The sequence below is a fragment of the Trachurus japonicus genome, chromosome 17 (genome assembly GCF_045865225.1).
Source record: "Trachurus japonicus isolate A0001 chromosome 17, Traja_1.0".
Lineage (NCBI taxonomy): Eukaryota > Metazoa > Chordata > Actinopteri > Carangiformes > Carangidae > Trachurus > Trachurus japonicus.
Genome location: NC_140923.1, coordinates 7,298,147 through 7,322,044, shown reverse-complemented (window position 1 = coordinate 7,322,044; position 23,898 = coordinate 7,298,147). Strand labels below are relative to the sequence as shown.

Here is a 23,898-nt window from a genome sequence, read left to right as displayed (position 1 = left end):
ATGTGACCCTGTAGAAATTATTGAGGAAAAGTGGGCCTTTTCATTAGTGTTTACAGTTCTTCCATTCATTTAAACACTGAACTCATTTGTGTTTGTGGTCAGAGCTTAAATAATATGTTCAGACACAAACTTCCAGAAGTATTCCAATGGTGTATGGAGGCAAAGTACATCTTCTGTAAGAGCTGGACCTGAGAGAATATTATTGGGACCAATATGCATACTACTAGCGATACCAGTCATGGAGCACAGTGTGTTTTTTCGGTCGGGACTCAATGTCCATATTGACTGGGCAATAAGTGCCTGGTTGGTTTACTTTGTCCAATTGTCCACAGGTATTGTCATCTGACTCTGCATCACTTGCATCACATTATCCATTTTGGATGATAACACTCACATCCAGCACACTGTATCAAGGATCTGTCCTTCTGAAATGGAAAAAATAAATGTGAAACAAATGTTTATGCATAAAGCATGCACATGCTTATTAGCTTGTAGATTACCTGCAGGAAAAGTTGGGGTGGTAGGGAAACTGAGTAAAATATAAAGTGTTTACACATTCACACATTTCACCAGTCACACAATACTGTCTGGCTAACCTATTGTACTCTGTGATTATCATTCTAAAAGTTATGCATGCAGCCCCCAACTTACCACCACACCTTACACTCCTGAACATTCACACCTGCTCCAGAACATTAGCACCTCCAAGCATCCCCCACCACTGCTTTGACTATGAATTGATTTGAAAATGAGCAGGAATTTCTTTACAAAGCCTGGCTCATCTTACTGTGATCTGAGGAAACTTCTCACAGAATTTAAGGTAGGCCTAGTTAGAAATTAAGTAGTAAATTAAAATGATAAGCCATGGCCACTAAACACAGACGCACCGCGCCGTGGCACAGCCTCTCGCCGCGGAATATGATGGTCTCTCGGCCACAGCAGGTCTGGTACACTGGCCCCACCGGTGGTCGCGGTTCTTCTGTGGTGCGGGTCGGTGCTGGTCTGCTTTGGCCCAGAGACCATCACATTTTACCGCGGGAGGACACGGTGTTGCTCGAGATGAAGACCGGGCAGGACTGTCGGCTGAGAGCTTCCTGTTCGTGTCTGAGCTGCTGGAGCTGCGCTGCATCCACATGCAGAACTCCGTTTGCAAAAGCCGAGTTATGATAAAAACTTCCAGATCAGGAGCTGTCATGAGTTTTTGATCGTCATCTATTTCAGTTCTGCTTGTCGTAGAATCCCCAAATTTACACATAAGGTGTGTTAAAGTGTCTAGTTTCATAATTTAAAAAAAAGCAAAAAACGAGAAATCTCGTTTTTGGCACTCAACGGATGGGAACGAAAAACGAGAAATTACATGGTTGGCACTCAATGAGTTAAAATCACTAATCACTAATTTTCTTGCAAAAAAAAATTTTTTTTGCTTTAACCCTTGGGCAAGAGATGTTCTTGGTCTTGGGAACCGGTATGATAATGAACTCTTTGAATCACCTGGGTACTGAGCTTTGACAGAGGGAGATGTTGAAATGTAGGTGAAAACCCCGGCCAATTCCACAGCACAGTGATGGAGAACAGAGGGGCTGTGAGGAAATAAAACAACAGGGACAAATAAAACATTCATAAGCCAGTGAAAGTCATAAAAAGGAAAAACAGGAATACTCTCATTTAATGGCTGAATATTTGTGTTGTTTCCTCACCAACAGCCAGTGACTACACCATGTATCCGTTCTCAACCCAAAATGCAAAAGACTTCCAGAATCTTCTCTCCGTGTATTTGGACGCAGTATTCTTCCCGTGTTTACGAGAGCAGGACTTCTGGTGAGTTTTAACTGTCACTGCATGTTTGTCAGATTCCTTCATGCCCTGTTTTGACACATTTGTCACCTTTGATAATGGAGTCATATTGATGAAATCAGAGATGTGTTTTTTATTGTTTTTATTGTGTCCTGCAGGCAGGAGGGCTGGAGGCTAGAGAATGAAAACCCCACAGATCCCAGTTCCCCCTTAGTGTTTAAAGGAGTGGTGTTCAACGAGATGAAGGGAGCTTTTGTAAGTTAACACATCCACATACATCACATTTATCTATTCTCATTTACTGTGTGTGTGTTTGTGTGTGTGTAGACTTCAGCATAATGGGCTTAAAAATAAACTCTACCTGCAGCTTTAGGATCACACTCTGAATTACATCCCATTTGATCAGGTCCATGGCAACGACTGACTATTTAATTGAGACAAAATTTAATTGAGACAAAAAAAAGACATGACACTTGAAAAAAACGAATTATTGCCTTAATCCGACTATAACTGGACAACTGAAGTGCATGTAAACACCTTCTCCAACTCCAATTAAGACACCCAGATAATGCGATTGGAATTCGATTTTCTCCGTCATGCATACACTATAGTCGGACTGAAGCTGGACAATGCATGTGCGCATGCTCCACAACAGTTGAGACGGCACAAAGTGGAGCAGAGAAGTCGCCCGAACCCAGCAAAATAAAGAAAAAAAACCAACGTCAGCGCCAATTCAATGCATTTCACACAGCGCGGCCAGCAAGAGTGTTTTATTAAAAAAAAAAAGAGAGAGAGAGAGAGATGATAAAAGGAAGCCCGTATCCTATTCTCAGCGTGAATCCGGCCCAGAATGGTGCGTCTGGTCGGGAACTGCAGTTGAGAATTTATTATTAAGCTTACTAAGTTGTTTATATTCAGTTTTTTATGAGGTGACAGAAAAGTGAACAGGACAGGGGGCGTATTAACCCACTGAAACAACGGGTGACGCCGCATGAGGGTGCGGACCCCGTCAGTTATTCGATTTTCTCAGTTGCATTTAAATTGAGACAAGGACAGAAGTCCGACTTGACGCCAAAATCGAATTTTGAGCATAGCTCGATTAAGCTCTGCATGTAAACGTACTGAATGTTAAATATAACACTGAATTCAAAAGGTCTGTGTGTGTGTTCCAGTCGGACAACGAGCGCCTGTACGCCCAGCACCTCCAGAACAAGCTGTACCCAGACAACACCTACTCTGTGGTGTCAGGAGGAGAACCTCTGGCCATCCCCGACCTGACCTGGGAGCAGCTCAAACACTTCCACGCCACACACTACCACCCCAGCAATGCCAGGTACACACACACACTCACACACACCCTTCACATTCAGGCGCACTAGAGAAGAGTAACAGAAAAGTGCTTTATGTGGACATTTTTTTAACATTTCCAGGTTCTTCACTTATGGAGATTTGCCCCTGGAGCAGCACCTGAAGCAGATCGAGGACGAAGCTCTGTCCAAGTTTGAACGCATCGACCCGAACACGGCTGTCCCATCCCAGCCGCAGTGGAGCAGTCCTGTACGTCCACCAGTCACACTTAGTACTGTAACAGTGAAGGAGCAAGTCCTGTCTGTTGTCAGTCAGTCTGCTGGGACAGAGGTCTCCTGTAGCATTTTATTGAAAATCCTTTAGAAATGACTAGTAGACTAAACAAGGCAAGGCAGCTCTATTTATAGAACACATTTCATACCAAGGGACAACTCAATGTGCTGTCTTTAAAAATTTTAATAAAACCCCAAATAGTAACATTAAACATACAATTAAAAGCAAGAATAAAAGAAAGTACAGAAAAAAGAAAGAAAAGAATAATGATATAAAATCACTAGACTAAAATAGAGCTTAAAATATGAGTTTGCAGCATGAAATATTAATTTGTATTAAAACAATTAAGAGGAAGTACTGTGCAAATCCAAGATTAAGATTGAAAGTTCTTTAAAAGAGCTCAACATGAAAAGAGAAATGTTTTTAACCTGGATTTAAAAAATGGGGCTGATTCCCGTTCTGCTGGTAGTTTTCTTCCAGTTGTGTGCAGCGTAATAACTAAATGCTGCTACACATTGTCTGGTTTGACTAGACGAGACTAGGAGATAACGAGCTGCATGTCTCCTGTCAGACTGTCTGTGTCAGTCCCGCTGTCTCACCGTGCGCTCCCTGGGTTTCCACAGAGAGAAGATCATGTGACCTGCAGCCCCGACACTCTGGCTCCGGATCCGTCCAAGCAGAACACGCTGTGTGTGAGCTACCTGCTGGGAGAGTAAGATCACACTCACTTCAGCCCCTCCTCTTTCCTGCTGACACGTACAGTCGTATTGCAGCAGCCCTCTATTAAAACTGAAGCTTGAATCCTGCTCTTTTATTCCTGAACATCTGAGCTCTTATTGTCTTTTTTTTCTCTGTCCAGCATCACCAACACGTTTGAAGGTTTCACTCTCAGCCTGCTGTCGTCTCTGATGATCTCCGGACCAAACTCTCCCTTCTACAAAGCTCTGATCGAACCCAAGCTGGGAACCGACTTCTCCTCAGTCGTAGGGTGTGTACACACCAAAGTAACAACAACAAGACCTCTAACACAATGAGTTTTGAGCAGTTACAGTTAGATTTTATCAGTGTGGGTGGGAAAACTAAATAAAAAACTGACTGAGTAATAAAGAGTAATGTCTTTATGGAGAGCTAATGGAAACGTCCTTCTCCTGCAGATACGACGGCAGCACCAAGGAGGCGTCGTTCAGCATCGGACTGCAGGGGATGGCTGAGGACGACACGGAGAGGGTGAAACAGATCATCAGCCAGACCATCGATGACATCATAGAGTGAGTCCCACACTGCTCAGTGGTTTAATCTTTATTAACATCCCATAAAGCTGCTCAAAGTTAAAGCCGGGTTTATTTATTTGACACATCTGCTCTGACACAGAGATGTTGTTCTGATGAAGGTGTAAATACACTGATTAAACAGACGTACTTTTACAAAGGCAGCATTATTATTATTATTATTATTATTATTATTATAAAACTGAAAGTAAATCAGTTACGTTGCCTTTGATTTACAGTAGATCAACACAGCAACACACAAACATAAAAATACAAAGGCAGCATTAACGTCCCAGTTCATGATCAACACAGTGGTCACAGAAAGAACAAAAGGAAGAGAAATCAACATTTATTTTATAACAGTCATGTTAAAACAGACTTACATTTTGTTTTTGCAGCTTCACCACCACTTGGCGTGTTTAACTTTTTTTTAATCGTCTAATGCCTTCCTTCACTACTGACTGAGTGATGGATCACAGAAGTTGAGCTTATCTACTGGTCAGTGTTACTGTGACGTGAGGCAGCAGAGAAAAGTTTCCTCATTATAATAGAGTGGTTTCTACCTGTCGTCCATCACAGGAGCGGGTTTGAGGAGGAGAGAATCGAGGCTCTGCTCCATAAGATTGAGATCCAGATGAAACACCAGTCCACCAACTTCGGTCTGTCGCTGGCCTCGGTGAGTTTGGTTCGTCGTTTCTGTCCTGGGAGACCATCGTGTCCACAGAGACCTTCTTGTCCACAGAGCAGTTAGTCTGCTATGTTCTTCTGTTGGATGTTACTGTAGCTTTAGAAACCTTCCTGTATGTTTAAAATGTTAGGTCAGACACATATAACAATAATTAAAAATTCAAGATTGAATAAAGTGGACAACTGGTCTTTCATGCTGTTTGAATTTGTCTGTGAAATGGGAAGAAACATGTGTATGTGAGGTATTATAATGTGTTGAGGTGCAGTTTTTTACACATTGGTTTCCTCACTCTCAGTTTGTGTGTTTTGTGTGTTTTCTAGTACATAGCTTCATCGTGGAACCACGACGGCGACCCTGTGCAGCTGCTGCAGATCAGCGACAGTGTTGCAGAGTTCAGACAGGCCCTGGCACAAAACCCTTGTTTTCTCCAGGACAAAGTCAAACACTACTTCAAGGTGAGTGAAGCTGGACTCATTATATATACTGTATGTGTGTGTTTGTGTGTCTCTTGTACAGATGCAAGTACTGTATAAGAGAGGAGAAGTATAGCTCATACCAAAAGATGAACAGTCCTACACACGTCTGTTTAAATCTTATAAGAGAAAAATGAAAACGGATGAAATGTGATAATATAAATTAAAATCAATTTCTTAATATATCTAATTCTCTAAATTCTCTTAAAACATAATAAATCATATGAGTTTTACATAATGTCCTGAGAAACTAACAGAGATGTTGTATTATTGAGGAAAGTAATTGAAAAAAAAATTCAAAATTTGAATGAGCTCCTTCCTCATCTGTCCCACATCCCTCCAATGAGTTTGGTACAAATATGTTCTGGACTTTTTGTGTAATCCTGCCAACAAATACACATCTCTTTCTTTCTTTTCAAATTCTTTTTATCGATTTTTACGCAGGTATTGACAAGTGTACAGGATAGTCTTTAGAGGTAGTCACAGTATTGCATATTCAAACCCACCCCACCCCTCAAATACACATCTCTTATGAACCAGTGTAAGGTCACGTCCCTGTGGCTGGGAGGTTGAAGTGATGGCGGGATCTCTGGGGAAACGATGCGTACTGAGAGTGTGGCATTTAAAATGATATTTTTAAAGGAATAAAAACCTTCAGAGCCGCCGACACAGCTCCATGTTGTTGTTGGGTGAAGATGCTCCCGCAGCTTCAGGGAGGAAAACACAACACAAAGTCTTGATGTGAAGTTGTTCTGATGCCTCCAGGGGAAACTCTCCTGTCTGTGGATCCTCAGAGGTCAGAGGTTGAGCTGCTCTGTGGAGCTGGTTTCTATGAGCTCTGACAGGAAGGAGTTCACATTCAGCTCCCTCACCTTTGATGCTGATTGACGTTGTCGTGTTCCCAGGAGAACAGCCACAGACTGACGCTGTCCATGAGCCCAGACGACTCGTACCTGGAGAAACAGGCCCAGGCCGAGGAGGAGAAGCTACAGAAGAAGATCCAGGCTCTGACCGACGGCGACAAGAAGGAGATCTACGAGAAAGGTAACGACGATCACCGTGCTGATGAATGTGGGGAGCTGGGATTTGATTTCCTTTACCATCTGAGCTCCTGATTGGTCACTTGTTCTCCTAACTACACCAAGTTCAGGTGGGAGAAACTTTCTGAAGATTAATTCAAATCATCAGTTCATAGTCATAACCACAAAATTAATTTCAAGGACTCACAGAAAGTGTCTCACAGTAGAAAATGTCTGAAAGTAACAAGTGTCATCAGCCAAGTTCAGTCACCGTTCTGCATGAGAATGATGCGGTCCACAGTTACAGCAGTGGTTCCCAATCCCAAATTTTTGGCGACCCCAATTCTTTTGTGGGCCAGCTCAAATATTTTTATATGCTGCATTTTATTTGAACTCGATTTATATTCAAGAAAGTTAAAGTATAGAATAAAGTTTTAATCATAATTTAAAAAAGAGTAATAATTATTTTAAAAGTATTCTTATCAGTAATTGTTTTTTTTTTCATCAATTACTAGACATTTCAGGCGACCCCATTAGAATTTCAGGCGACCCCACGTGGGGTCCCGACCCCAAGGTTGAAAAACACTGAGTTACAGAGTCTGATATTCACTACATGACTAAAGTAAACATGAGTTTTACAAAATGAAGGTTTGACGTAGACGTCACGGTGACGTCTCTGTCCTCCTGCAGGTCTGGAGCTGCTGGCAGTTCAGAGTAAAACCCAGGACGCCTCCTGTCTGCCTGCACTCAAAGTGTCCGACATCGAGCCCACGATCCCCTTCACTGCCGTCCAGATGGGCTCTGCAGGTACGGCACACTGACGTTAATGTGGCAGTTGCACAGCGATCACAGCAGGAGGAGTTTGTGACAGTCTGTCCTCTCCTCTCCTGGTTCTCCTCAGGCGGCGTCCCCGTGCAGTTCTGTGAGCAGCCCACCAACGGCCTGGTCTACTTCAGAGCCATGTGCAGCCTCAACACGTTACCCGAGGACCTGCGGCTCTATGTCCCGCTCTTCTGCAGCGTCATCACCAGGTGAGTTCATCTGGAGGAGACGTCTCCTCAGGGTTGAAACTAGGGATGCCACCATTATAGATTTTCTTGGTACGATTATTGTCAGAAATAATCACGGTATTACGATTATCACGATTATTATGCATTAATTAATTTCACAGTGCTATTAATGTGTAAAATCAAATATAGTTAAAATATACATTACTAATTATAAAATATTTAAAATATCTATTAAAATATGACCAATTATTAATCCGCCAGGGGAAGTGTTTGAAATATTCAAGTCATTAATTGTCATCTATACCAAATGTTGAAGTTAATTTAATCTTTTTTTTTTTATTGCAAATGACACTCTAGCATTTAAATTCCCACCAATTCAATGTTACGTTAGTTAAATGGACCAGTATCTGTGCATTTACCTTTATTTTGGTGCACATCTGCCAACATGGTTCATACATGATCTTTTTTTTGGAAAGTGACGGTATTTAGGGATCTTTGCAATCAATTAATTGTGGCATTTAATAGCATGATTAATTGTGAAAACAAGTAATCGTGACATCCCTAGTTGAGACAGACGTTCTCCAGCAGCTCAGTGTTTGTGTCTCTGGTGTTCAGGATGGGCTCTGGAGGTCTGGACTACAGGCAGCAGGCGCAGCAGATGGACCTGAGGACCGGGGGCATGTCTGTCTCCACGCAGGTCATCCCTGACTCCTCCCACCTGGACATGTACGAGCAGGTCAGCACCGAGTCCAAGGCCGCCGCTGCACATCAGAGAACTCAACAATGAATTAATTAATTAATATTTATTTCCGTGTCATGCCCCCATTGTGGGATTACAAGACACATTTACTGACAAATCTAAAACACAGTCCTTCCTGTTGGCATTACCCAAGCCACACATAAATAAACAACTTCATATTACTTTCAGTTCTCATCTGTAAGTCGCTCTTCGTCTCATTGCCCAGGTCTTTTCAAGGAATAACGAAAATGCAAATACATTATTTTCAACTGAACATGTTTTAGCTTCTCAGGATCGTCCAACCACACACATTCGTTATTTGGATTTACCTTACTGAACAGTTTTTGTCTTATGAAGTCATAGAAAGAACGGTATAACACCAAATGAATTTCATTCTCTACCTCTTGGATGTCACACAAAGTACAAATTCTGTCATCTTCTGCTGTGTCGAAATATCTGCCTGTCTCAACATGAAGATGAAGAATACCAGATCTAAATTGAGCACACAAGGATCTTTTCTTTTTTTGACAAATTATACAAAACATAAGTTTGTGTTCACTTTGATTCCCCGCTGTTGGCTCAGTGCATGCTGGGAGAAACAGTCTGAATATGTGTGTGTGTTGACCTGTGTTGTGTGTGTCAGGGCGTCCTCCTGGTGTCTTCCTGTCTGGAGAGGAACCTCCCTCACATGTTTCAGCTGTGGAGCGACATATTCAACAGGTACACACTCACTATCACTGATTGTATTTTATTATCTGATGATTTTATTATTATTATTAAATGTCTTTAATCAAACCTCCCTGTGTTTCCTTCAGCCCACACTTTGACGACGAGGAGCGCCTCAGAGTGCTGGTGATGTCGTCGGCACAGGAGTTGGCCAACGGGATCTCATACTCGGGTCATATGTACGCCATGACACGTGCAGGCCGCCACCTGAGCCCGGCCGGAGACCTGCAGGAGAGCTTCAACGGGATGGAGCAGGTACCTGAGGGCCGCTGGGCTGAGATATCATGTCATATCATGATCATGTGACCGCATCATGAATGAAAACATGGAGGTGTTAGGAAAATTAAAATTAGAAAAGCACAGGAATTAGTAATTGAGGTTTGATTCTTCATATTAGTGACGTGTGATACGACTGATTTTCATTCTGATCCGATACCAAATAAAAGCTGGTATTGACGATACGATACATTCTACAAAAGCTTCATGTATGAAGAGGCGGCAAACAAAAAAATAGACAGTTCTAATTAAGATAAGATAAGATAAATCTTTATTGTCTCCCTTGGGAGAAATTCATTTTGGACAGACCAAAGAGACTCCATTATAGTTAATGCAATAACACTAAAACACAGACGACCTTTCCTTGGTTTAATTTTAATAGTCAGTGGCAATAAAACATGCTTCACCAGAATTGTGTTTAAAGTGCATTTCCCACAATTCTGTGGCATAATATATGAAAATGTTCAAATTTAGAGCATAGTTTTGATGACTACATTGACCGTTTGAATTCACATTTAAAGGAATAGTCTGATATTTCTCTGAGAAAGCAGAGAATAAATCATAGATTATCTTTCTTATTCTTTCATTAGAAACACTTTTTTTTTTCAATAATAACATCCAAACTTTAATCGGTTTAAAAGGTCTATGACTTCAGCCACCTGCATGTGGATTGATTTACACAACCATAGTTCACTTCAGAGGTGGAGGCAGGAACAGGTCCTGTAAAACAAATGTCTACTGTAATAAAAATATTTGACAACCTCAGATTAGTGCAGACTGGTGACATCACCACTTCATATTGAATCCGACAATGATGAAAGAAAAAGAAAAGCAGCTGATGGAGGAGAGGAATCCTCCTGAAGGTTGAAAACATGATCAACACAAAGTGAACATGTGACTCTGAGAGTGGTTTTAACCAAACTGTCCAGCCTGTCTGTCTGTCTGTGGTTGTGTCTGTAGCTGATTGTTGTCTGTGTTTGTTCTCCGACCGTCAGGTGAAGTTTATGAAGAGAATCGCTGAGATGCCGGATCTGAGCCAAGTCATCCGGACGTTACCCAGGATCAAGAAGCATCTGCTCAACCCAGACAACATGAGGTGGGATGATGATGTCACAGCCGCTGGTGACAGGGTGTCCGACTCCGCTTCACTTCCTGTCTCTGTAGACGTGACCTGTAACGAAGGATCTACATGTGTTTGTTCCAGATGTGCAGTGAACGCCACACCACAGGCGGTGACGGACACGGCAGCACAGCTGGAGAGTTTCATGAGGGACGTGGCTGAAAACAAGAGGGAGCGCAGACCTGTCAGACCCAGTATCACTGAGGTGAAGCTCCAGCTGTTTCACCACGTCACAGTGTTTATAATAATGTCTGTCGCACTTTTAAATCCCTGTGCACTTTAAAATTGTTTTTATATTATTTATTTGTCTACCAGCAAGCACTTTTGAATCTGTTATTTTGCCCAGCAGACAGACAGAGAGCACAGTAGCATCTTCTTCTTTTAAAGTATTTTTATGAATTGTGTATTTTTATTCTTTGTATAATTTGTCCTGCTTTTCTTCTTCTTAAGGCTGCTGTCATGAACTAATTTCCCCTCGAGGATAAATAAAGTGTAATGAATCAATCAATTATAGATGATACATTTTTCTTCATTCTGTTTGTTCCTCCTCTGACACAGAAACCACTGGACCCTCTGGACGAGTCTGGACCCAGCAGGAAGCTGATCTCTGTGAGTTCAGTCAAACTTTGGCACATTTCACTTGATAAATGACGATAAACAGAAGAAATGAAATGATACAGGAGGAGGAAGACAGAAGGACAAGAAGAAACAGAAAGTCGTTTTTTCCCCTGGAGGTTGAGGGAAGTCTTGAATTAACAGTTTAAAGCACCGGTTTTTCCTGACAACGTCTCTCTCTGTGTCTCCTCAGGAGCTGAACTTCCAGCCCTGTCAGATGAAGACGTTCTTCCAGATGCCTTTCCCCATCAACTTCGTCAGCGAGACGATCCGCACGGTGCCATTCTCCCACCAGGACCACACCAGGTACCAAACCACGCAGGTTTCAAACATTGTTCACAGTGTTTCCTGTGTTTTTCCTTCGTTTGAATGAAATCAATTGTTGTTAAAATGACCAGAAGCTTGTGAACTGCAGAGTGTTGAAACTTGTACACAACATGATTTCCTGTACAGGCGACTTCCAGGTCCTCGTTTAAGGCTACGTATGTTTACACAGAAACGATCTGAACAGACAAACACAAAAGTGGCGTTGCGTTCTCGCTTTTTATTCCGCGTTTAGATGAGTGTTTTTTGGGGGGAAATCTGCGTGCATGGTAGCGTGGAATGGAGAATCAAAACCAAAACATGGCGAAGCGAACAAAAACTGACAATTTTGTCTGTAAAGAGTCGGTAGAACTGCTGAAACGACTCCTGCATGTTGAAAGAGCTGCTATGGCGACTGGAAGGTCCGACGGATGGAAATAATCCGACATGTTTGTTGTTGTTTTCTTGTACTAGCGCCTGCCTGTGACATAAACGTGTACACGACGTGAGCAGATCGGAGCAGAGTTTTGAGTTCTTTCCCCTTTAGACGGGAACGTGGCGGTGGAGCGTTTTTAAGATTTCCACTCTAGAGGGTGGTTTCACCTTTTTATGAGCCCCCAAAAACGCCGTCGCCGTCTAAACAAAAGGCCTAAATGTGTATTTTTCAGGGTATCCGCGGGGTCTTGAAAAGTATTAAAAGGTGATAAATCAATTTTGGGAAAATTAAGACCCTTAAAAAGTATTAAAAAGTCTTTTCACAACATTATAAAGTCTTAAATTTTGAAGGTATTTTTTTTAATTAGCTGTCTAAGAGTTTGAGTCCTAAAAAACATTGTAAAAGTGTGTGAATTTATTCATTTTATTAAAAAACAAACCGGTACATAAAATAGAAGAAGATTGTTGTTTTTGTTTTTTGAGAGTGGAGCATTGTTTTTTTTTTTTTTGATAAACTTTGCCTTTGATTTATTATCCTAACCTATTTTAGTCTTTATCACAAACTAAACTAAAACTGTTAAGTTAAAAGTGTCACTGATGTAAATGGTTACAGCTTGAAGTGGCAGTGAGATATTGAAAAATATTGAGAAGGTCTTGAAAAAGTCTTAAAAAGGTATTAAAATTAACTTCAAGATTCCTGTATATACCCTGTTTTTTGTTCCCTCTCAGTCTGTGCATCTTGGCGAGGATGATGACGGCCAAATTTCTCCACGGAGAGATCAGAGAAAAAGGCGGAGCCTACGGCGGCGGCGCCAGGATGGGAGGAGGCGGTCTGTTCTCCTTCTACTCGTACAGGTGAGCCGACCGTTACTACGCCACCACGTTCAACGAGCGTTTGTTTCCAGACACAAGTGTCCACATCGGTGTCTCCGTGTCTCCGTGTCCCTCAGGGATCCTCACTCGGTGCAGACGCTGGCTGCTTTCCGTAAAGGCGTCGACTGGGCCAAGTCGGGTCAGTTCACCCAGCAGGACATCGACGAGGCCAAGCTGTCGGTGTTCTCCGCCGTCGACTCCCCGGTGGCGCCCGCACACAAAGGTGAGCAAACAGCTTTTATTATTTTATGATTCTAAATGAAACACTGGAAACATATTGACGCCTCCAGAGGCAGACGGGCGAGTAGGAGACGGACCAGAACTGCATCTGTCTAACTGCATATGGATTTAATAAGAGTTACACAAACTAATTTATACATTTTGTTTTCTTCTGATTCAACACAAATAATGACATGACATCACCTGATGACGGTCTTTGTGACCGAAACATAAATGTAACTCTTATTAAAACCATCTGTAAGTTAGACAGTGTGCAGGAGTTTTCCTCTGTTATTATAGATGAAAAGTACTTGAATGTTTGTTCTCTCTGGACTCTTTGTGTTGACGTATCAGAAGAAAACCTCAAAGAGAAAAGTTTAAATTTGTTTTAGCAGCCTTATTCTCCTTAGCACAACAGAGTATTAACGCTGGCTTTTAAAAAGGATGTCAATTTGTGATATGACTTTTTAAAAGCTGGTATGATCCATGCGTTTTAAGATCTTCTTGTAAATTTACAACTTTATCCACGTAATGTTACCGTGACTTTATTCTCGAAACCATGGAAACTTTATTCCACCGGAAAAGCAAAACTGGCTTACGACTTTATTCTCGTAAATTTATGACTTAATTCTTGAAGTCTGTGTGTTTTTTTTTTTCTGAATGTGGCTAATACTCTGTCGTACCTTAGTTCTTATTCTGTTTATAATTTTTTTGTTTCATTGTAAATTAAATAACCACTTTTTTTTTTTTGTTTATTTTCCAAGTTTTTCTGAACCGAACAATCAATGATTTGTTGAGTGATAGCTTTAGTGGAAGAAACTTCTTTTTTTTTTGCTATGTAACCTGTAGTAACCTGGTTTGTGTCTGTGCTGCAGGGATGGGTCGTTTCCTCAGTGGAGTCACAGACGAGATGAAGCAGAATCACAGACAGAGGCTGTTCGCCGTCTCTCATGAAAACCTGATGGACGTGGCCCAAAGGTACAAAAAAAACTCACACTACTACTATAGTTATATGGAAATAAGAATAATGTTTTAACATCATGAGGATTTTACCCCTAACCCTTTTCTGTGGTGGTTGTTGTCCTGCAGGTACCTGAGCGTCGGTCAGAGGACGTGCGGCGTCGCCATCATCGGCCCAGAGAACGAAACCATCAAGAAAGATCCTTCATGGATCGTTAAATGATCGATAGGTATTTTCTAATGGAGAAACTTGGACTTGTGATGTTTGACAGTGCAAAGACTGAAAGGAGGAAGAGGAGGAGATTTAATCATGAATGAGTCCCTTTTCTCTCTCTTATTCCGTTATGTACATATTTATGAACATGTAACTAAACTTTAACATATTTTGTGATCATGAAGTCGTAAACATTTAAAAAATCTTTTTGTCATAACATCAAAGTGTCTGGTGTTTTTTTGTGGTTTTAAATACTTTATGATTGATCTGCTTTGAGAGAGAAATCTAAAACTTTAACCAACAAAGAAAATGGGTAACACTTTATAATAAATACACACTATAAAGCATTAATAAATACTGAATTCTTCATTTATAACGCATGAATACTCATTAGTATGTAGTTTATAAATAAAGCTAGTTATCAATGATGAGTAAAACATTTTTAACTGTTTATAAACTACATACTAATGAGTATTCATGTGTTATAAATGATAAATTCAGTATTTAAAGCAGAAGTAAGTGATATCTTAAATAGTTATATCTTCCGACAGCAATCACTTACATAGAGTGTTTGGTCTGAAACACGGGTCTGTCAGTCACTCTGCTCTGCTCTGAGCCGAGGAGAAAACATTTATCGTATCCTACAGTTTTTATCCAATGAGGAGAGAGAACGGCATGCAGGGCTGTGTGTGCAGCCAAGGAACGCCGTGAATGTGGCGAGTAGGGACGAGGACTGTTATGGTGCGTTCAAGGAAACTCGTATTTTTCCGACCGTGAAGTCGTACCAGTTCGATCTGGTACGAGTTCACCGGTCGGAAGTTACGAGTGGCCGTTATAGTGACTTTCACCGGTAAAACAGGTCGGAAAAACACGAGTGGGTTGCCTGAAACGCTACAAAGTCGTAAGTTGTGACTTGAAGCTGTAATTTACGATTTCAAAAGCCTGCCTGGAACGCAGCATTAGCGAAAACGACCGGACCACTTACTTCTGCTTTAATGCTTAATAGTGTGTATTTATTATAAAGTGTTACCAGAAAATATTTTTCATCATCATTACCATCATTATTATCAATATTATTATGAACACAGAGCCGTGGGACAGTTTCCACACAGTAGATGCTTTATTACTCTGGACACTCACATCACACTGCCAGCACGAACAGTAAAGTTAATGTTGCGCACAGTTTCCAACATTATCCGCTACTCACAATTAACCACTGGAAGATGCCACGTACAAGAAGCCCGGGGTGGATACGGCACAAAGGCAACAACACACACACACACACAGACACACACACTCGCATTCAAACACACAGTTAGTTAGCAGGTGACAGGACACACACACACACACACAGCCAAGCCTCCGTTGACCTAGTGTAGGTCACAATGGACGGTTGTCAAGGTGTCGTCAGGCAGGCAGCCGGCCGGCGTGTGGTCCTCCTCTTTGAAAAAGCAGCTTCGGGGGGTTAGATTACGTTACTTTACGTGACTTTACGTTACATTACATTAACAATGGGGCTCAAAGTGCTGTAGAAAATAAATATGACAGGAGCAGGACTTTGAACGCATCACCATCCTCAACCTCCAGGTGTTTGCTAAGTACCTTTAAAAAAAAAAAATAGATAAAACTACATTTGCAGGACTAAAACGTGATACTTTTACAGTACATGATGAGGAATGCATATATATATATATATTCAATAAGGTATATAATCATTTTGATTGGGGGATCTATAAAATCTGTGAGTGCTGCCGGCTACATAAAGAGCTCTACTCCAAACAACTGCCCTCCAATTGGACGTCGGTATCTGAAGATCCCTCCGCTCCTCTGGACAATAGAACGTCTTCATTTCACCAAATACATTTTCAAATCTATCTTAATTTATCAGCCGTCAGTCGGTCGGTGGTGGTGGCGTGAGCAGCCGTCACTGGTTTGTGTTTTCGGGGTGAAGCTGGTCTCCGGTCGGTGGCAGTTCAGCGGCGGTTCAGATGGCCGACGACGTGTTGGTCTCTCTGGGCCGGATGCGGGCCACGTGCTCCAGCTGGCCCGAGTCGGACACGTCGTAGCTCGTCTTGTACTTGGCCAGGATCTTCATCAGGGGGCGGAGCTTCAGCCACCACTGCTCCTTAGGGATCCTGTGGCTAGAGAGGGAGAGACAGAGGGACGAGGACAATGAGGAAACGTCTCGACTCAGAGACGGACAAAATCAAACTGTTGTAGCATCTAAAACATCTGGGTTTGTCTCAGCAGAAACTGTTACAATAAATTCAATTAACATTGCAGATTGATAGATATCTGCACAGGAACATTTAGTTTAATTTAGTAGACATATGATTTCATATTATTCCTTCCCACTAATTTACCCTTTAATCCTATTTATAATGTCTGTTGTTGCCAAAAATAGAATAGCAATCACAAAGCATAAACATACAGTATTAATATAATACCCAAATAACCCATTAACCCATAAAGAAACAGAATAAAGTCAAATAAAGTTTAAAAAGTGTTGCCATGTTGCAGTTTGGGGCCCAGATGTTGGTGTAGAGTATTTGTTTAAATCCACAACAGGCGACTGAAAAGATGTTTTTGCAGATTCATATTTAACCCTTTTATCAGGTAAGTGACCACATTTGGTAACTTGTTATTGACAAGTACAAAAAGTTATTTAAGTTTAAGTTAAATAAGTAAGAATGTTTTTTCATTTTTTCACTCATACACATTTTTATGTATTATCAAATATTCATGTAACGATTTGGTCCAGGATTTAAATGAGTGCCCTATAAAGGGTTAACTACTACTATCAGCAAACAGATGGAGAAGGAGGAAACTGAAATGTGCATCTTCACTCTGACACAACATCAACAAACGGAAACAGAAGATGTTTCTTACACAAAGTCGGTCTCGTCTCGGATCTGCGACACCGGCTGGAAGACCAGAGCTCGGCGCCTCATCCCCAGCAGACAGGCCGTGTCATCGGAGTTGGCGAACACCCTCCCTGCGGCGGAAGACGAGCGTCAATCAGTCGTTATTATCATTATTCTAACCTGTGCTGTGATGAACTCGGACAAACAGAGAAGTTTCTCTTCACCTCCTTTGTACGAGTCCTTGAGCGTCCGTGTGATCCACTGGATGGCCTTCGCCGCCACCTTGGTGCCGAAGTTCCTGTCGAAGGGCGACGGCGCTCCGCCCTGTGGGAGGTAGAGACGGTCGACCGGTATTTAGAGCCAGAATCAGAAAGGAGCAGTAAAGGTTGGGAGCAGATACAAAACGGGGTAACACTTTATTTTAAGGGGTCCTTGTTCCTGTGTATCTACCTAATTAATTACAGTGTAATTACCTATGTAACCGTATGTAATAACATGTACTTACATTGTAAATACATAGTGTATTTTAGTGTACTTACAGGTCCTTGTTACACTTGTAATAAGAAATGCCAAAGTGGCCTCTCTCTTTGCACAAGCATTTCTTATTACAAGTGTAACAAGGACCTGTAAGTACACCAAAATACACTATGTATTTACAATGTAAGTACATGTTATTACATACGGTTACATAGGTAATTACACTGTAATTAATTAGGTAGATACACAGGAACAAGGACCCCTTAAAATAAAGTGTTACCAAATTCTAGTACAAAAAATACACATGCTATATGCAATTTAGGATTTATATACAATAGAATAAAGATAGAATACAGTAAAGTTATTATGCGATTTGTTGTGATCAGAACCAGACATTTGGTGATATACAGGGTTCCCACAAGGGGCTATTAGTTTTGAGCAGCAGGTTGTCGTGGTTTATATAGCCTACAATATGACCCACAATAAATAGTCAATACAACACATCAGACAACATGGAGCTTAGAAAGAGTTTGTGATAGCCTACTGTATAAGTAAAATAATTTACAAAACACATTGCTTTCAGAATTAAGAAATAAAGAAAAAGAATAAAACCCTATGAAGAATTTAAAAGTCTGAGTGCAGGGGGGACGAATGATTTAGAGAAGCGGTTTGTTTTATACATAGGAAGGACATAAAGAGAGACCATTGTGGACTCTCATGTCACAGGTTCAGGATAAAATGTTTCCTGTCACCATCAGATCATTTACCTTACATGCTCTATTTTCAGCAGGTAAAGTGTGTATTTGTGTGTGTGTGTGACCTGCTGCATGTGGCCCAGGATGTTCTTCCTGCAGTCGAACACGCCCCGCCCCTCCTCCGTGTACAGCTGGTAGACGAAGTCCGTGGTGAAGTTCTCGTTGCAGTTCTCGTTCCTACGACACACGAGATGCTCCAGTTACAGCCTCGTTTCCACCGCAGGGAAAAAAAGAAGCTCCAGTCTGATTATCAACAGATTTTTTTGTGTTTTTTCTTTCAGTAATTGTTTGAACGAGCTGTCCACTGCTGTGTGTCGTCTTGTGGTAATGAAACAATGTCACCTCCACTCTGTCCAAAATACTACATCTGTCCTATTTCCACAGACCTGCGTCCTGCTGGGACTGAACTCACCGGTGTGATGGTGCAGAGACTAAAATAGCCACGACTGATGACGCGTACGAGAGGTCGAGCTGATGTCAGACGCGTTACCACCGACTACAAACTGACTTTAGTTTTTTCTTTACAATAATGCGACACTAAACACAAATGTAAAATTGCTTTTTTCCACCTCAGTTAACATGTTGTCTACCTGCAGAGTAGACGGCCCTCAGGCAACACTGTCTGGGTATGTGTGGCAAAGCAATGACAAGAAAACAGCAGCACCTATGAAACATTCACATAAATGAAATAAGAAGAAGAGGAAAATGAAGAAGATGAGTCTGACCTGAGCACTAATCCTCTCTGGATGCTCGTCTTCATCTTCTGCGTCAGATGTTCCACGTTGGCCTGAAAACACAGAGCGAAGCTTCACATCCAACCTGCAGCCGCAAAACCACACACCTCTGTCTGCTCCTCGCTCCCACACACACACTGGAGAGGAGCAGTGTCGTGTTTACGCCAGCAGGGGGCACAGACTCTGCTGTTTCCAACCACACTGAGGTTTGTCTGGGAGCTTTTTTTCATCTTTTGTAACATATTAACCTTTAAAACATCCTCATCTAAACAGTAGTCAGATAAAAAAAAACATTAGAAGGGAAAAAGTATATCTATCCTTTCAAAATACAATATTCTGTCTGATTTGTGTGAGCAGAGGTGCATCTCAATAAATTATAATATCGGAAAAGTCCATTTCCAGTAGGTAAAGTTGAATAGCCTCAAACCAAGTATTGCATATAGATGCATTTCCATATAAAAAATGTTTTTTTTTTAAGTGGTCTTCTGTAATAATCAAAATGTTTGATATACTGAATTTTAGGTCTTCATTAAATGTAAGACATAATCATTATAATTAAAACTAGAAAAAGAAAGCATTTCCTGCAGGAAATGTGTGTGAATGCTGAAAGCAGCTGAACGCTATAGCTGAAGCAATGCCGAATGAGCTTAAGAAATTGTTGAAACAAGAAAAAGAAAAAGACAGAGAGAGGGGTGGGTAGAAAGAAAGACAGAAAGAAAGAAGTAAAAACACAGAAGAACACAGAACAATGCTGCTTTCAGCATTCACACTAATAAATAAAGACATGAAATGTTTCTTTCTGTGTGTAATGGATCTAGATAATGTATTATTTTAACTCTTTGTAGTGAATTACTGACATAGAAAATAAACTTTTCCATGATATTATAATTTATTCAGATGCACCTGTACATTATTTTCTTCAACACTTTTTGTTTCCACTTACTGCAAATAATAAATCTAATCATTATTTTTTGTTACTTTTCAGAAAAACTAGTTAAAAGTTGCTGCACAAACAGCAACAAAGCAACGAACTGGGCTGAGATCCAATAAAACAACTGAGCCAAACTTCCCATGAGCCTCAGTGTGGCAACAACAACAACAACAACAGCAGCGTGACGAGCCTGACGCCTCTAATCAGCCCTGACCCGGTCTGAGTGAGTGATGCAGCTCACAGGTTATTAATAAATTGCCCGATGCGCACGGTGATAATCTGGGTCACCTGCACCGGGCCGAGGCCGCGGGAAGCTGCTTCTCCCTGATCTGAGACCAGCGCTCACACACACACACACAGATAAAATACATTAAAGGGATAGTTCAACATTTTGGCAAATTGGCTAATTGCTATAATTCCTATAGTCATAGCAGTAGGTTCATTACCTTTATTTGTCGGTGCAAGCTATTTTTAGAACGGCGGAGCAGAGCCGTGAGCTGCTCAGAGCTACGCTACGGAGGCTCATGGGATTTCTTGGTTTCCCTCATCAAACTCATCAAATACACAATCCAACAACTCCACAACGCTCTGGTGGACAAGTTGTGACCTGCACATTCACCACGCTATGAGATAATAACAGAACGTTATGAGACAGAGTTGTTTTAGAGGTAAATTCATGCAAAACCGCTGATGCATGTTGCCTTCAGGGACAGTTTTTCAGCAAGCAGACTCTGTATTTCCCTCTAAAACAACTCTGTCTGGTAACGTTCTGTTATTATCTCATAGCGTGGTGAATGTGCAGGTCACAACTTGTCCACCAGAGCGTTTTGGAGTTGTTGGATTGTGTATTTGATGAGTTTGATGAGGGAAACCAAGAAATCCCATTAGCCTCCGTAGCGTAGCTCTGAGCAGCTCGCGGCTCTGCTCCGCCGTTCTAAAAATAGCTTGCACCGACAATTAAAGCTGACAAACCTACTGATAAGACTATAGGGATTATGGCAATGGGCTAATTTGCCAAAAATGTTGAACTATCCCTTTAAATCTGGACATTTTAGGATGTAACGGTACCTGCAGGTCCCGGATGTCGAACGGCTCCTCGTAGATGTAGACGGTGTCGGCGCCTGCAGCCAGGCCGCCCACCGTGGCCAGGTAACCGCAGTAACCGCCCATGGTCTCGATGATGAAGACCCTGCGCTTGGTGCCGCTGGCCGACTGCTTGATGCGGTCGCACGTCTGATTCACACACACACACAGAGTTTAGTTAGTGAACTGATCTGCAGCTGCAAGAGACTTTAAAGTAGAGCTGAGGCGACCGGTGGACAGTGAACGCATCACGAACACTGGAGTTTTAATAGTAATTTGACTTCTGGATGAAATCAAAATAATAATAATAACTGATGACTATTGATCTGCTGCAGCTCTACTTTAGTAAATCATCAATAACTGAGGAATCATCTGGCAAGAAGAGTCACACAGGTGATGCACAGGTCAACTCATTATTGATTATAGATCACTGACAGAGAAGTGAATTAACACTATTTATCTCTGCTCTGTGTGTGTTCAGGTGTTGTATTGTTTTGTTCTAACATGTTAAACCGCTCACAGAGATTCATCGTTCTGGACATAATTAACATTTAATTTCAATATATTTCATTGTATTTTGTCTTTAAGAGAATAGAGTTGAACAGTAACATCTGTGATGTTGCAGGATGTGGAAGCTGGACTGAATGTGAAACTTTTAAAGTTAAACTGTTATATTTATGTGCATCATGAGCTACATGTGCTAGTCTAGATGTTATATTTTTACAACAAAAGCCCTGTGCTGTTTCAACAGTGTGTGTAGTTGGTGTGGCTGAGCTGATCTGGGGTCAGCGTCGACCTGTGCACACTGGGCCTTTGTTCTGACCAGATGGACGAGACAGAGTCTCCCACATCAGGACACTGTGTCCTTCGTCTTCATAACAAACACTTAGATACATAGATACACATACAGCCACGGAAAAAATGAAGAGATCACTTTCACAAATGTTTCTTAAAAAGTATCTCTACATGTATGGCACCTTTTTTTTTTTTTAATTCCGACACAAACACAACTCATTCTCCTTAATGAGACACTGATGAGGTGATCTATCACCTGCACCACATCTGATTAAGATAACTGCTGGGATTAAACATTAACATTATCCCACCAAAATTGATTCATAAACTTACTAAGTTAAAATATTCATGTTGTATTGTTAAAGAACGAATATGAACTTGTTTTCTTTGCATTAATATTATTATTATTCACAGTTGGAAACAAATTAATATTCTTTGTTATTTTGACCAATTGTTCATTTTCTGCCAACAAATGCTCTAAATGACAATATTTTTGTTACAATTTTGGGAGAAATGTTGTCAGTAGTAAATAGAATAAACCAAAAATGTTCATTTTACTCGAACACATACCTATAAATGGTAAAACCAGACAAACTCATGATTTTGAAATGGTCTCTTAATTTTTTCTGCGGCTCTATATACTGTATATATTTTTTGTTGATTGGTGGGAGACTCCGCCCCCTCAGGTGAAACAAAAACCAGTGACTGACAGTTTTCACACTGATGCACTCTGCAAACACACAAACAGCTGGAAGACACTTAAACCAGCAGGAGGAGAAGAGGAGGAGGAGGAGGAGGAGGAGCAAGAGGAGGAGAACCGCTTCAAAATGCATTACATCGCCAACACAACATTACACATAACACTCACTGACATGCAATGCATTATGGTCTTTGGAGTTCTCACAAGCAGCAAACAGTGTAGGTACTCACAGATTTGGTGTGGTTTTTAAAAAAATCTTTTACAGATTTCCCCTTTAACAACTTGGACCATCAAAGAACAGTTTGTCTGATACAGAGGTTGCACATCTGTCCAGCTGTTACAGACGATCTGATCTGATCTGAGTTCAGTTCAGGTTGTGATCTACGTGCATCAGTCCTCACTTCATCTTCTACTATAATAAACACTATAATAATAAAAGAACCCCTCCAGGTGTTCTGGTCTCGCTCCACTGGACCTTACCTCCACGATGGCGTTGAGCGACGTGTCGGCGCCGATACTGAGGTCGGTGCCGGGCACGTTGTTACTAATGGTGGCGGGCAGCATGCACATCGGGACGCAAAACTCCTCGTAGTCGGCCCGGGCCTCGTACAGCTGCAGCAGGGACTCCAGGGCCTGGTGGTGGGGGCAGGTTAGACCAGCAGGGGGAGCACTTACATGTCTGAGAGACTGAGACCCTCGCTACTGCGTTGTCACACAGCCTAGGGCTCGTATCCATGGTTACCTTAAAGGCCCCCCAGTTGGATGCTGCTGCTGCTGCTGCTGCGTATCGACTGTTTACAGTCTGAGCTGACAGGACTGAATTATACTGATGAAGACGTGTGTGTGTGTGTGTGTGTGTGTGTCCTGCTGTGTGTGCGCTGCTGGCTGGCTCTCTCCAGGAGATAGGAGACGGAGGTGAGGGTGAGGGGGGGGTTGTTTGATTGGGGGGGGGGGGGCTTTGGCTTCCCATTGACTGAGAGGAGATGGGAGGGGTGTGTGTGGTTGGGAGGGAGGGGAGGGGAGGGGAGGGGGGGCAGTGGAGGCTTCACCCTGGCTGACATGTGACAGCGTTGACGTGACAAGATAAAGACCAGGGGGGGGTGGGGGGCTCGAGACGCTCAGAGCGATGTTTCCTTTTATGTCCAGGAAGCAAAGAGCTGCTTTTTTATTTGTGTCTTCGGTAACACTTTACAATAAGGGTCCCTTAATAAAGTACATTATTAAGCATTAATTAACTGTTAACAGC

General features: G+C 41.7%; 2 protein-coding genes across 6 annotated transcripts in view; one reads left to right on the top strand and one right to left on the bottom strand.

The window, feature by feature from the left end:
• The window catches only part of pitrm1 (pitrilysin metallopeptidase 1), a 58,287-nt gene extending 43,662 nt beyond the window's left edge, over nucleotides 1–14,625 (top strand). Inside the window, exons 5-27 of the mRNA XM_085805256.1 lie at nucleotides 1,704–1,818; nucleotides 1,953–2,049; nucleotides 2,967–3,127; nucleotides 3,225–3,351; nucleotides 3,999–4,087; nucleotides 4,235–4,363; nucleotides 4,530–4,643; nucleotides 5,223–5,319; nucleotides 5,652–5,786; nucleotides 6,710–6,848; nucleotides 7,514–7,630; nucleotides 7,725–7,854; nucleotides 8,449–8,569; nucleotides 9,216–9,292; nucleotides 9,388–9,553; nucleotides 10,570–10,670; nucleotides 10,779–10,899; nucleotides 11,253–11,303; nucleotides 11,503–11,615; nucleotides 12,777–12,902; nucleotides 12,998–13,143; nucleotides 14,015–14,117; nucleotides 14,229–14,625. Coding sequence (XP_085661382.1) covers nucleotides 1,704–1,818; nucleotides 1,953–2,049; nucleotides 2,967–3,127; nucleotides 3,225–3,351; nucleotides 3,999–4,087; nucleotides 4,235–4,363; nucleotides 4,530–4,643; nucleotides 5,223–5,319; nucleotides 5,652–5,786; nucleotides 6,710–6,848; nucleotides 7,514–7,630; nucleotides 7,725–7,854; nucleotides 8,449–8,569; nucleotides 9,216–9,292; nucleotides 9,388–9,553; nucleotides 10,570–10,670; nucleotides 10,779–10,899; nucleotides 11,253–11,303; nucleotides 11,503–11,615; nucleotides 12,777–12,902; nucleotides 12,998–13,143; nucleotides 14,015–14,117; nucleotides 14,229–14,322 — 2,669 coding nt within the window. The 3' untranslated portion in view covers nucleotides 14,323–14,625. The remainder of the gene's footprint in view (nucleotides 1–1,703; nucleotides 1,819–1,952; nucleotides 2,050–2,966; nucleotides 3,128–3,224; nucleotides 3,352–3,998; nucleotides 4,088–4,234; nucleotides 4,364–4,529; nucleotides 4,644–5,222; nucleotides 5,320–5,651; nucleotides 5,787–6,709; nucleotides 6,849–7,513; nucleotides 7,631–7,724; nucleotides 7,855–8,448; nucleotides 8,570–9,215; nucleotides 9,293–9,387; nucleotides 9,554–10,569; nucleotides 10,671–10,778; nucleotides 10,900–11,252; nucleotides 11,304–11,502; nucleotides 11,616–12,776; nucleotides 12,903–12,997; nucleotides 13,144–14,014; nucleotides 14,118–14,228) is intronic.
• Nucleotides 14,626–15,414: 789 nt separating this feature from the next.
• LOC146969960 (ATP-dependent 6-phosphofructokinase, platelet type-like) overlaps nucleotides 15,415–23,898 on the bottom strand; it is a 45,017-nt gene continuing 36,533 nt past the window's right edge. For 2 of the 5 annotated variants that reach the window (XM_085805252.1, XM_085805251.1), the window contains exons 16-22: nucleotides 23,133–23,285; nucleotides 21,143–21,307; nucleotides 19,135–19,196; nucleotides 18,475–18,586; nucleotides 17,402–17,501; nucleotides 17,203–17,308; nucleotides 15,415–16,454 (exon numbers count right to left, since the gene is read on the bottom strand). In XM_085805252.1, coding sequence (XP_085661378.1) covers nucleotides 16,298–16,454; nucleotides 17,203–17,308; nucleotides 17,402–17,501; nucleotides 18,475–18,586; nucleotides 19,135–19,196; nucleotides 21,143–21,307; nucleotides 23,133–23,285 — 855 coding nt within the window. In that variant the 3' untranslated portion in view covers nucleotides 15,415–16,297. The remainder of the gene's footprint in view (nucleotides 16,455–17,202; nucleotides 17,309–17,401; nucleotides 17,502–18,474; nucleotides 18,587–19,134; nucleotides 19,197–21,142; nucleotides 21,308–23,132; nucleotides 23,286–23,898) is intronic. The other 3 variants (XM_085805254.1, XM_085805253.1, XM_085805255.1) reach the window with 2 other exon arrangements.